At 27.2% G+C, this 12,861-nt stretch overlaps 1 protein-coding gene across 11 annotated transcripts in view; it reads right to left on the bottom strand.

Moving 5' to 3' along the window:
- Nucleotides 1-5,800: 5,800 nt before the first annotated feature.
- The window catches only part of LOC117179880 (TLD domain-containing protein 2), a 461,266-nt gene continuing 454,205 nt past the window's right edge, over nucleotides 5,801-12,861 (bottom strand). For 10 of the 11 annotated variants that reach the window (XM_033372057.1, XM_033372056.1, XM_033372058.1 and 7 more), the window contains 2 exons: nucleotides 11,881-12,050; nucleotides 7,379-7,514 (listed from right to left, as the gene is read on the bottom strand). In XM_033372057.1, coding sequence (XP_033227948.1) covers nucleotides 7,379-7,514; nucleotides 11,881-12,050 — 306 coding nt within the window. Of the gene's footprint in view, nucleotides 7,515-11,880; nucleotides 12,051-12,861 lie in introns of all 11 variants that reach the window. The other variant, XM_033372055.1, reaches the window with a different exon arrangement.

Below are 12,861 nucleotides of genomic sequence, written 5' to 3'. Positions count from 1 at the left end.
CTTAATATGACTGAAAATAAAGAAGAAATGCCTCATCAAATTAGCTACGGTGTACCTGAAATATTCGGTCACATTAAAAACTTCTCGCTCTGACGCTTTCGAGTTAAAATTTCTGTCAAGTGCCTCGAAAAAAAGTGAATGTGCCTAGATTTGTCCACTACGCCCATGGATGCTTTCTGTGCCGTATTCTCTCGAAAAATTTACAGGACCATAATCAAAAATCTTATTTCGATTACTCAACCCATTTCGAGAATATATATTTTGTTAAAAACGATTCGCTAAGAAGCAGAAAAATTACAATCATCAAATTTTAAGAACTATTATAAAATCAATCAGCAACAACTTAATAATTAAATGTATAAAAAATATTAAAATGATAATTTTTAAAGCTTTTTTACAGAGTACTTGCTTTTTACCTGGATTTTTCAAGCATTAATTGACATCAGAAGAGCTGCTTAATCTTCACATTAGAAGGTTTTTAAAGTTTCCAGTTCTAGATTAAATACGTTTAAAAGAATTATTAGGGTGTCTACTCAAATCCTGGAAAAAAGTTTCCTGGCAATTCCAGCTTTTTTCCAAGTAAAATTTTTCATACTGCGGAACCATTCAAATATTTTACTTTTTTTTAAATTGACTCGGAATATGTATTAAGTTTCGCGAGTTTATTATAAATAATGTGTATTATTCAGTTTCTAGAGATTCAATTCATCTGTTTAATTTGGAAAGCTTGGACAGATTATATTACAAGATATTTTTAATTATATCAACATCATCGATTAATTTAATAAATAAATAATAATATAAAAATAATTTCTTGAATTTGTTTCGAAAGTTCACGAATTTGAATAATAATTCAAACATATTATTATTTTACCTTCTTATACTTAACCAAATAGTTGAAGTTTCAACTAACTAAAAAAATGAATTATAAACTAAAAAGATTAATTTTCTACCAAAATAAGAACATTACTCAATAAATTACATGAACTCGTAACTAAATACATAGTTGAATTTTCAAGAAAAAATTATCAATTTTCAATAATATATTAAAATTTTAAACTAAAAAATGATCAGTTTTCAAACAAAAATGGAATAGTTTAATTTCAACCAAAAATATGAATTTTTCGGAAAAATTATTAATATTGAACTGGAATGATTAAATATTCAAACAAAAATACGAATTTTCAATTAAACTGAATATTGAACCGGAATGAGTTGCATTTTCAACCAAAAAGATGAAGTATTAAATAAGATTAATTTTCTATAAAAAAGACGAATTTTCAGCAAAATACATGAATTTTCAACGAAATAGTTCAATTTTGAATTAAAAAAGATCAATTTTGTACCAAACAAGGAATGGTTAAACTTCCAGTTAAAATAATTTGAAACGAAATTAATCCATTTTTAACCAAATAGTTAAATTTTAAAATAAGAAAGATCAGTTTTCAACCAAAAATGGAATAGTTAAATTTTAAGTAAAAAAGGGAATAATTTTCCACAAAAAAACAAATATTCAAACAAACTGAATAATTTTCAACTGAAACGATGTATATTGAACTGAAAAAAAAAGATTTTTCAAACAATAGTTGAATATTTAAATTTGAAGTTAAACAAAATGGGATATTCAATTGGAATAGTTACGTTTTCAATTATAAAATAATAATTTTTTACCCAAAAAAAACTAATTAAAAAAAGTTAAATTTTCAAACAAAGTGATCATTTTCAAGTAAAGTGATAAATCTTCAACTGGAGTTAAAGTGTCAACTATAATAGTTAAATTTTCCTAAAAAAGATTAATTTTCAGCCAAACAAAAAAATAATTATCATCCAAAGAGATGAGTTTTTAATTAATTAACTTGCAAAAAAGTAATTAATTTTTTATTCCGCGAAAGGTGAATTCTGAAAGAAAATATAGTAGTTGATATTTCGACCAAAAAAGTTATACATTTTTAATAATAAAATTTGAATTTGAAAAACAAGCGACTTTTACATCAGTTGAATTTTCAACTAAGAAAGTTTTTTTACACAACAGAAAGAGAAAATTGCAAATAAAGTTTTGAATTTTTAACCAAAAAGAATAATTTTCTACCAAAAATACGATTTTTCAACAAAATACGTAAATGTTCAAAGAAATAGTTAAATTTTCAGTTAGAAAAATTAATTTTCAACCAAAAAGCAAAGGATTTTCAACAAAATAGTTAAATACAGTAATATAAAGCTACTTTAGAAAATGAACAACTATTGTTATTAAATTTGATATTACATTTTTAAAAATTAAAGCATTCTCTCGAAAAAATTTCCTGACTTTGATAACAATTCCCTGAAAATTCCTTGTTTTCCAGGTAGGGTAGACACCCTGATGCTTTAAAACTTGAAAATGTTCCAAATTAAAAATTTCTGAAGCTTCCAATTTTCCAAGAAACCCCAAAAAATTAAAATCCTGCCTTTTAATCCATTATGGTCCTGCCTGGAGAAAAATTCGTTGCTATTGTTCCAACAATATTTGTAGACAATTTGCAATAACTTACACGTACAGAGATTTTCATATAATTCACAAAAACATTGTAAATTTGACAAGTAGCAACAAAGTTTTCTTCTCTCCTCAATGACATTTTATCCTTCGAAAAATCTCCGAGTCAGGATTCGTTTCTGAAGGATCCATTGCCGCTTGTTGACTCGTCGTTTGTAAAGTATGACCTCGAGTCAGATATGACAATAATATTCGCAACGACACCTTTTATTAGCAAAGTGTTCAATATCGAACTCTAGAAGGTTACACTAATTTTACACCTTTAGGTTAATAATTATTTAATTAACATAGCGTCGTTTCCGCTTCGCTATCCTTTTTTTCTCCACACACCTTTCACATCGACTCAGCTTACAAACTCGGGTCTAAAAAAGAGACATCATCATCCGAACTTACTCAAATATCTTCCTCATAAAAATTGAAGCGGTGGGATCTATTTAAAAAAAAGGCTCAATTTTCAAATATCCTCCTTATTTATTTCCAATCTCTTTTCTCATCTCCTTTCAGGCGAATAAATAAAGAATCTTTGTTCGAACTTAAAAATCTTCAGGTGCGCTACAAAGTAATATAAAAATTATTCTAGGTCTATAAGTTAAAAAATAGTAAACCAAGTTACATATGGCACTAATTTTACTTGGACAAAATTACGAAAAACCTTCCTTCATCGCTTCAATTTCCACTCTCACAATTACAATCGAATCTCTAAAAACGAGAACAGTCCGTCTAGTATCTTTTTTTTTTTCTTTTTTTTTTTTAATTGTAGTAACGAGACATATTTGAGACATTTACGTTTACTCGATTCGCCAAAAAAACTTCTCTCATTATTCAATCTGATTAATAATCTCTCGACAATATTGTGAAAAGCTGGTTTGGACAATCAAGACAATTTCAATTGCAGAATTTTTCTCGATTCCAAGGGAGCTTTCACAATCTAGCACTTGACTCTTCTACGCCAACGTGCTTCCGGATTCGTTAAAGAGCACGCTTCGACTTTATATCTCTCTTGACCTTCAATTTTTCTGCAAATCTACTGCTACGGAAAATAGTGTTTCTCTCTGGAGACGACGCTCGTCTTGGAAGCGGCTCTATAAAGCATCGAGGAGCAACGCTATTTAGTATCACAAGAATTACACTCTAGACTCTGGACATAATTCTAATCTTATCAACACATCATACAGAATTTTTGTGTCGTATTGTGTCTGTATTAGTCCAAAGCTAAACTAGCAAGCTGCCATCTAAGCAAAAACTATTTTGTGCTCTAATGGGGGAGTTTACCACTCCCCAGAAAGCGCGATCTGTTCGGGTCCGAGATCTGCGAAAATTCAAATTTAATGTGAAAAAATAGCTTTCTTTTTAATCAATAATTATTATTTAAAGTTCATAGTTCATTTGTAAAATAAACTAAAAAAGTGATGCATTAAGTTTGAAACGGAAAAATTTCATATTTTAAGTAAGGTCAGTTTTTCTTGCTTAGTTCTGAAATTTTACAAAACATTTTTAATAAAAGAACGTTTCGAAGTACAAGTTTTCAAATTAAAAAACGAACTGTTTTAGGGAAAAATCGTCTTCTTTTTGTTGAATTCGACAGTTTTCGATCAAAATTTTATCTGTTGAAGTTTCTTATCTTTGGTTTCTGTTTTTTAATTGTTTGTTGAAAACTGATATTTTTTATTTGAAAAATGACATGCTTTGTCGCAAATTCGTCCTTTTTGTTTGAATTCAACAGCCTTTTATTAAAAATCAAAGTAATCAATTTTTTTCTTTAATAATTGATTAACTGAAAATTTAACTGTCCATTTTCGGTTAAAAATTTGCCTCTTGTAGTTAAATAATGAACCATTTTGATGAAAATAAATTTATTTCATTGAAAATTCGTCTCTTTTGGTTGAAAATTTAATTAGTTTATAAAAATTCGTTTTTCTTTTCTTCAAAATTGATCTTTTTAGTTGATAATTCAACTATGTGTTTTAAAATTGAATATTTTCTAGTTAATTATTCTTCTTGTTTGTAAATTCATTTATTACACGTGAAAATTCATTTCCTGGGTTAAAAATGTAACTAAATCTTAAAAATTGATATGTCACTTGAAATTTCATTAGTTTTGGATGAAAATTTAAGTCTTTTTTTTCAAATCAAATTCACTTTTTTCAGTGAAATGTTAACTATTTTATTTCAAATTTGTTGTTTTTTGTGGAAAATTAATTTTTGAAATTCAAAATTGAGTATTTTTTTTATCAAATTTGTCTTTCTTGTTTGAATTGAACTGTTTTTTATTTAATATTATATTTTTTTTGTTGGAGCCTCAACTATTTAATTTGTCCTTGGAAATTATTCTTTTTTGGTTCAGTTATACTACCTTGTTAAATATAAATTTTTTATGGAAGATTCATTACCTTAGTTAAAAATTAATTTCTATGGATGAAAATTGAACAATTCAAATTCAAAAATTTGCTTGTTTTGTTAAAAATTAATTTCTTAAAGAAAAAATTTAATATATTTCATTTTAAGCTGAAAATGTGTTCTTTTTTAGTTTAAAACTCACTTATTTTGTGACAAATTGAACTATATTATTGGAAATTAAATTTTTTTATCTGAAAATTTCAATATTGCATTGTTCGTTAAAAATTTATTTTTTAGTTGAAAATCCAACATTTTTGGTTGAAAATTCGTTTTCTTTTTAGTAGAAAATTGACCTTTTTTAGTTCGATCTTCAAATATTAAAGTAGAAATTTAATCTTGTTTGAAAACTTCATTTTTTGGTTGAAAATTGAACTATTTCATTTATGGTTCAAGATTTATTTTTATTAGTTGAAAATTCTACTATTTAGTATTAAAAATATCGAGTGTTATCAGAACACGTAATTTGAATTTTAATCAGTAGAAAATAATTTTACGTTTCTAAAATTCAGAACTGCGTACGAAAAACTGACCAGTAATTAAAAATATTACATTTTTTAATTACTCACTCTTTTACTTTATTTTATAAATGAACTATACATTTTAATAATAATTTGTAAAAAAGCTATGTTTTATTTATTGAATTTAAATTTTCGCAAAACCTCGGACCCGAACGGATCCTTCTGGTGAGTGGCATACTCTTGAATTCTCTTGAATTTTTCAACACGCTTTGTTTCGATACTTCCATCTTAAAATAATCTCTCAACGGAGCGGTTCTTCTTTCAACATGCAAGTATCGAGTTTATTTACAGTCACAGAAATACGAAAATAATCCTGGGAAGAAAGGAATCCTCCTATAAAAATTCACTCGGAAAATAAGTTTTAATGACAAACAATTTTATTGTGGTCATATGCTCTTTCTTGCAAGGAAACAACAACAACAAAAAACACTAAAATTTCAAGTATAATTTTGTTCTGGATGAAAAAATGCCTCGCGTTTCGCAGCCTCGATTAAAACTAGACGATACAATTGGATACAATCTCAGATCACAGCATCAAGAAATTTCTCATTTAAGATCGTTATCGTTAAAAACTTAAGATTAGTTAACACAGATTCGTACCGATTTCGTCTCAGACAAAGTGATTGGAGAAGAGAGGTCGAGAGCGCGAAGCGAGGCACAGATTTTTCGTTGTGTGGTCAGTTCTGACTCGACGCTTATCTGGAGAGCGAAAAACGAAAATTTCAAGAGTCAAGAGAACATTGGCGTCTCTCTACCCTCAAATTTTCAAACTTCGTTCTACGCCTTTTCTTTAAGACAAACCGGCAAATATAACACATTTTTCTTCTCCCCTCGGTGCAATGTATTGTTTTGTTTATTATACGAGTCCTCTATTATGTATAGCTAAATAATCTGTTCAGATCCTAAATAAAAGAGTCGCACGCGCAAACAAGTAATTTCAAGAATCGAATTTCATTTCTGCGCGGCTTCTCGGTTTGTATAGCGCTCATCGAAACAATCACTGTAACACGGTCGTAATGTATGTATATATTTACATTTACTATCTACATTATCTACACATCGAAAAAAGTTAGTTTTTTTGCTGGATCTTCGTGGTATTCGCGACACATCGAGCAAAATTAGTACATCAAGCATCGTCTCAGAAAGTCGATCTCTGTTGTTAATTTAATCTCTGTATCATCGCAATCTCAATAAAATCGTCGATAAGAGGGAGAGAAATACAGAGGACTACACTTGACAGATTCAACCTTAAAAAAGAACTTTCTCTCCCTCGTAAAAAAAGATAAAATATGGCAAACAAACAAAATAAAAACAAAAAAAAGGACATTTCGTGTGTTACCTAGCGGATGAACGCGCGAGAATATATCGTACAACGCAAGTGTGTTATGTAATAATAAAATAAATACTTTCTAACTTAAAAAAAGTGAGGAATTAACCATAATAATAATAATAATAATAATAATAATAATAATAATCTATAATAATCTACAATAATCTACAATAATATTAATAATAATAATAATAATAATAATAATAATAATAATAATAAAAGTCTAGGAGCCGAGGTCTATCGCAAGAAAAGGCGAGCAAACAGCATTGCTCTCTTTTTCCTCTTCACATCGCAACTTGGCTAGTCTCTTCCATTGTTGTGTCGATTCGTTGAGAATCAATCAGTACTGGATTTCATTCGATTCTCGGGATTTGACAGCAGCAGCACTAGGTCGAGCTCGACCAACTTCATTGGCGTTGTTCCAACGTCGTGCAACAAAAACAATGAATGAATTGTTGTCTCTCGATACCGGCTCGTAGAGTCATTTAGTCTTCATCTGATCTCTCCTGGTACTGGGTGCGAGATCGCCGCGTCGCCCTGAGTTCAGGTAAGGTTAGGCTGCGGTGAGGTCAAAGTTCACGGCAAATAGAACAAGGCCGAGTCCTATATGAACGCCCAGCATTCCAACGTCTTAACCACAAAGTCCTCACGAGGCGCCAGCGGCTCGTTGCCATACGTGCTGCAGGACTGCGTTCTGCCCTGGTACAGGTCACCGTCCAACCACAGACCAAACTTGCCACTGAAAAACAAATAAACAATATCATTAGTCAAACATTTTTTTATAAACTTCTAATGCAATTTGATGTAAGGCAGTATTCTATTTTGAAACGCTCGAAAAAAAGCTATTTTTGTGCATTTTTCCTGAGATTATTAATAATGATATCGACTTATGATTTGTTAGGCTTAATATGCAAACTCTTGAAATACATTTTAAACATTTTTTATTTATTTTATGAACTTTTTGTACATAAAAACGTCAGTTGAAGTAAACTCCTCCAAAAGTAGGTTGGTCCGCGCTGTTGTAAAAATCTCCAGAATGGGCAGTCCGAAACAGAACAAAATTATACAGTTTGAGATTCAGTATGATTCCAGCAACCGACTGAACTAGGATTTCTGATATAGTTGCAAAAATAACAAAATGAAGATGAAAAAACAAAAATGAAAAAGGGGGGTTAATTTTCACAGTTTTTTGCACAAAATAATAATTAAAATTACATTTTTTAAATAATCCTAGTTCGGCCGGTTGCTGGAGTCATAATGGATACAAAACGGTTTAATTTTTGTGTTTCGGACTGCCCATTCTCGAGATTTTTACAACAGCGTGGACCTACCCACTTTTTGAGGAGTTGACTTTGACTGATGTTTTTATGCATGAAAAGTGCGTAAAATATGTGAAATTTTTTAAAAATGTATTTCAAGAGTGTTTTTATTAAGCCTAACAATCCCTGCATCGATATCATTTGTAATAATCTCAAGAAAAATTCACAAAAATAGTTTTTTTTCGAGCGTTTTAAAGACAGAAAAAACATCTATATTTAACCGACCATTACTGGGACAACGTAAAAAGTATGTCCAATACTGGGACAATAATAAATATCGTTGAGTAACTTTTATATTCCAACATAAATTATACAAGTAAAAATGTTCCATTATTTTTCAAGGTCTTTTAAATTTGTTACCACCATTTATTTTTGTCCTGCCAAGTTATACATTTAGTACAAAATAATAAAAAATACTCCTCAAAATGTGTGAATGAACTGCTACAAAATTCGCAAATTTTTTGGTATTTCAAAACTCTGCGCATAACTTTTACAGCATTATATTATGGAAATTTCCTACACTAAAAGAAGAAGTCATATTTTTGCACATTTTTAATACGCTTCAGAATAAAATTCATAATTTTATTAGCGATTTTATTCGATAAGTTAGGAATATTTCAATGTCCAGAATTTTGACAAATTTTCGGCGAAGTTGCCTAAACCGGGACGAGCGTTTCCAACTGATTAGGTAAGTAATGTAATAGTAACTCATAAATTTAATTTTTCAATCAAAATTAGTAAGTATGCATTAAAATGTAATATTATAGATTAATATGAAATATTATAAATATTATTAAGATCAATATTATCGATTTACTTTTTAAGATAAATTAATTTAATTAACTTTTATATGAAAAATTTATATTTTCGAGTTAAAAATATAACTGTTTTGAAGAAAACTCATATTTTTGTCTTGAAAATTAAACAGCTTGGTAAAAAAAAATTTTTTTCTTGACTGAAGAATCTTTTTTTATTAAGATTTGAACTATTTTTATGAAAATTCGCCTTTTTGGTTCGAAAATATATCTCTTTCATGATCAATTTCTTCTTTCCTAAACAAAAATGCAACTTTGGTTAGGAATTAATCCATCTACGTTGAGGTTTCAACAGTTTCATTGGAAATTCGTTTTTTTTTTTAAATTTAATTCTACTGCTTTCAATATGTAATCAAAATCTTTTTTGATTGAAATATCTACTATTATATTTTTTGATGTTCTAATTATAAATTAAAAATGACATGATTTTTTAACCAAATAAGATTTTTTATTAAAAAAAAAAAAGTATTTCAAACAAATTGTTGAATTTTCTACCCTAATAATGTAATTTTTTTTAAAAAGTTGCATTTTTGCTAAAAAAATGTAATTTATAATTAAAATGATAAATTTTCGAACCAAAAAAACTAATTTTCAGAAAAATAATAAAATTTGTAACCAAAAAATAATCTAAATTGTTTCAATACTTTTTTCAATTTATGTATTAGCCTGAATTAAAATGAATTCTAAATAAAAATGTCTGCCAAACAGTTGAATTTGCAAGTAAATCGATAGTATTTATCTATAATATTACTTTTTAATGCATATTTATTAATTTTATTTAAAAATTAAATTTATGAGTTACTATTAAATTACTATTAATAATTCGTTAAGTCAATGTTTCTTGTTAATTGTTATTTATTATTGATACTACTGTAGGATTTTTAAATTTACAAGAATTCAATTTCAGACATAATTCCTCGTTATAACCAAAAAATGCATTACTTAATATTATTTATCTGCTGCAAAAAATTTGGTTAAAAGTTATTTTTCACACAAACAGACTTTTTGCGAAATAACAACAAAAATATTAAAAATTAAAATTAATTTATATTTTTTAGCCATTCGAAGAATACATGCGAATTCTCAAAAATTGACCAATTTTCTCCAAATTTAATATTTTTGGCACCAGACTAGGTATTTGGGATTTTAATTTTTGCGATAATTTTTTTTGAGACTTTTTGAGAAAATCCACTTTCAAGAATTTTAGAAAAACAGCTACCTTTTTGTCATTTTTCAAACTTTTTTATTTTTTAGATAAATTCAAAGAGCCAGAATTATCACGTCAAATAAAAGAAGAAAATTCTGAATAGCTACGCTCATTACGAAAATACCGCATTTTGAAACAACTTTTTGTTAATTTTTTAGAATACGCAGATAAAAATCGAATGATTGTAAAAGACCAACAAAATTTGAATAAACTTGGAAATGCGAGTTCCTTTATTTTCACCATAGAAATATATATCCAAATTCAAAATCATTTTGACACCATAGCCTAGACATTTATTGAAATCTTGCCTGATTAAAAATAGAATCGATGAAAAAAAAGGTTAAATTTCATCAAAAATTGTAGAAGTTTTAACTAAAAGAGATGAATTCTAAATCAAAAATATAATAGTAGAATTTTCAATAAAAAACAGTTTACCTTAAAACAAAGGAAACTAGTTTTCTACGCCAAAAATATGACTTTTCTACCAAAAGATAAATAATTTTTAACCCGAAAGGGTCAATTTTCCATCCAAAAAGACGAATGTTAAAAAACCAGTTGAATTTTCGAACAAAAAAATGAATTCTGAAAGAAAAATATAATAGTAGAATTTTCACTGAAAAACAATTCTCCTTCTAAGAAAAATGAAATATTTTTCTACGAAAAGTAGTTTATTTTTAAAGTTAATTTTCGAAAAAAAGCCAGATGAATTCTGAACGAAAAACTATGATAGTAGACTTTTCAATAAAAAAATTTTCTAACATAAAAGATTAATATTCCGCCAAGAATGAAGAATTTTCTATTGAAAAAGACGGATTTTAAAAAAGTTAAATTTTCGATCTAAAAAGATGCCTTTTCAACAAAATAATTGGATTTTCAATAAAATCATTCTTAATCAATAAAGATAGAATTTTCAACAAAATAATTAAATTTTTAGCGGAACAATTGATAATTCAAGCGAAAATTACGATAATTTTAGAAGAGAGTAGAATTTTTAAAAGAAAAGTGCACTTTCAACCAAAAATAATGACTTTTCTACCTAGAAACATTGATTTTCGATCAAAAAAATTAATTTTCTATAAAAATAGTTGCATTTTTGACCAAAATAAAATTATATATATCGATATATTTAGATGTTCTTTACTTTTAATTAAAAAAAGATCTAATAGAATATTTCAAAATCAAAGCTTTCAAAATACCAATTTTTAAATAAAAATTATATTAAGAAATTAAAATTTATTGCAATTTGAAGTGATATTTAAAGCGTACCAGAATTCTTAAATTTTAGTTCCTTGAAGTTAACATTGTAGAAACATGTTTTAAATTATTTTAAATTCTCAAATAGATCAATTTTTAAATTCTTTATTTAAAATTTTTTAAAGTTTGAAGAATTTATGAAAGCATCAATTAAAAATTGACGAATTTGTAACTTTTTAATCTGAAACTGTTTTTTTATGAAGGTTTTATTCTTAAATTATTCACAATAAAACGCTTTAAAGTACAAATTGTTCAATTTAAAATTAATTAAATTTAAACTTGCACGAGCATTCAAAACTGTGCTTATTTAATTTTTAATTTGAAAATTTACGATTAAAACTTAAGCGAATTAAATTAAAATTTTGAAATTGCAGCCTTTAAAATTTTATAATTCATAGTTTAAAAGTAAACAATTGTTGGATTACGTTATTACAAACTGAATGGTTTTAAAGAAAATGATTCTAAAATCGGAAAAATTAAGTAATATATCAAAATAATAATTATACATACTCTCCTGCGCCGATCGCTAAACTCTCATTGTTTCCTTTGATGAAATAAAGATTATCTCCGGTCCAGTTGAATGCCTGGAATCTCGGGGTGAATCTGAACAGTAGGGATTCTCCAGTTCCATAGAAATGGTCACTTACGTGTAATGAACAGGAAGTCAGAGCACCAAATACCTTCAATAAAAAAAATTTTTAACTTAGTGCAATAAACTATCATTTTAACTAATTATATTAACTAAAACAAGGTCTAATTTACAGAGATAACAGTGAAAAAAGAGCTCAAAAAGGGAAATAGGGTAATTATGTCACGAAAAAGGGGAGAATGGAGAAAATATTAAATATTAACGTTTATAAGTAGAAAAGAAGGAACAAACTTCATAAACATGTTGTATTTTTAAATAATGTCACATGACTTTTTAATAACCTCTGACATAAAAAATTAGTTCTTATAAATTCGGTTTCAAGAGTATGATCAGAGTTGGAATATTTTTTAAATCACATAATTTTTCCGCTCGATTTTCCTACTGCGAAAAAATCGGACGGCTATTTCGCCAAACAATATTATTTGTCAGTAGCGACCCTTTTTCGCAAATATCGACTTTTTCAACATTTTTGTTTCATGGATTCAAATGTTAGATTTTCAACAATTGAAATTTTCAAATATTCAAAATTTAATTATCAATTTTATTCAATGTTCAACATTTGAATCTTCAATTGTTAAAAATTCAAATTTGAACAGTTAATGGTGCAATTCTTTAAATTTTACACGATTTTCAACAACTGAATTTTCATCTGTTCAAAATTCAATTATCAATCTTGTTTAATTTTTTACAATGAAAAATTGAAATATCCAGAATTGAATTTTCCTTTTTTTTTAAATTTCAAACAATTAAATTTTCAAATGTTGAAGATTGGGTAAAAATCATTTTCAAATGTTGAAAATTGGGTAAAAACCATTTTTCAGCTGATAGAAAATTAATATTAT

Source organism: Belonocnema kinseyi, chromosome 9, assembly GCF_010883055.1.
Source record: "Belonocnema kinseyi isolate 2016_QV_RU_SX_M_011 chromosome 9, B_treatae_v1, whole genome shotgun sequence".
Classification (NCBI taxonomy): domain Eukaryota; kingdom Metazoa; phylum Arthropoda; class Insecta; order Hymenoptera; family Cynipidae; genus Belonocnema; species Belonocnema kinseyi.
Note: the sequence above shows the minus strand (reverse complement) of the source record. Positions and strands in the feature narration are given on the sequence as shown.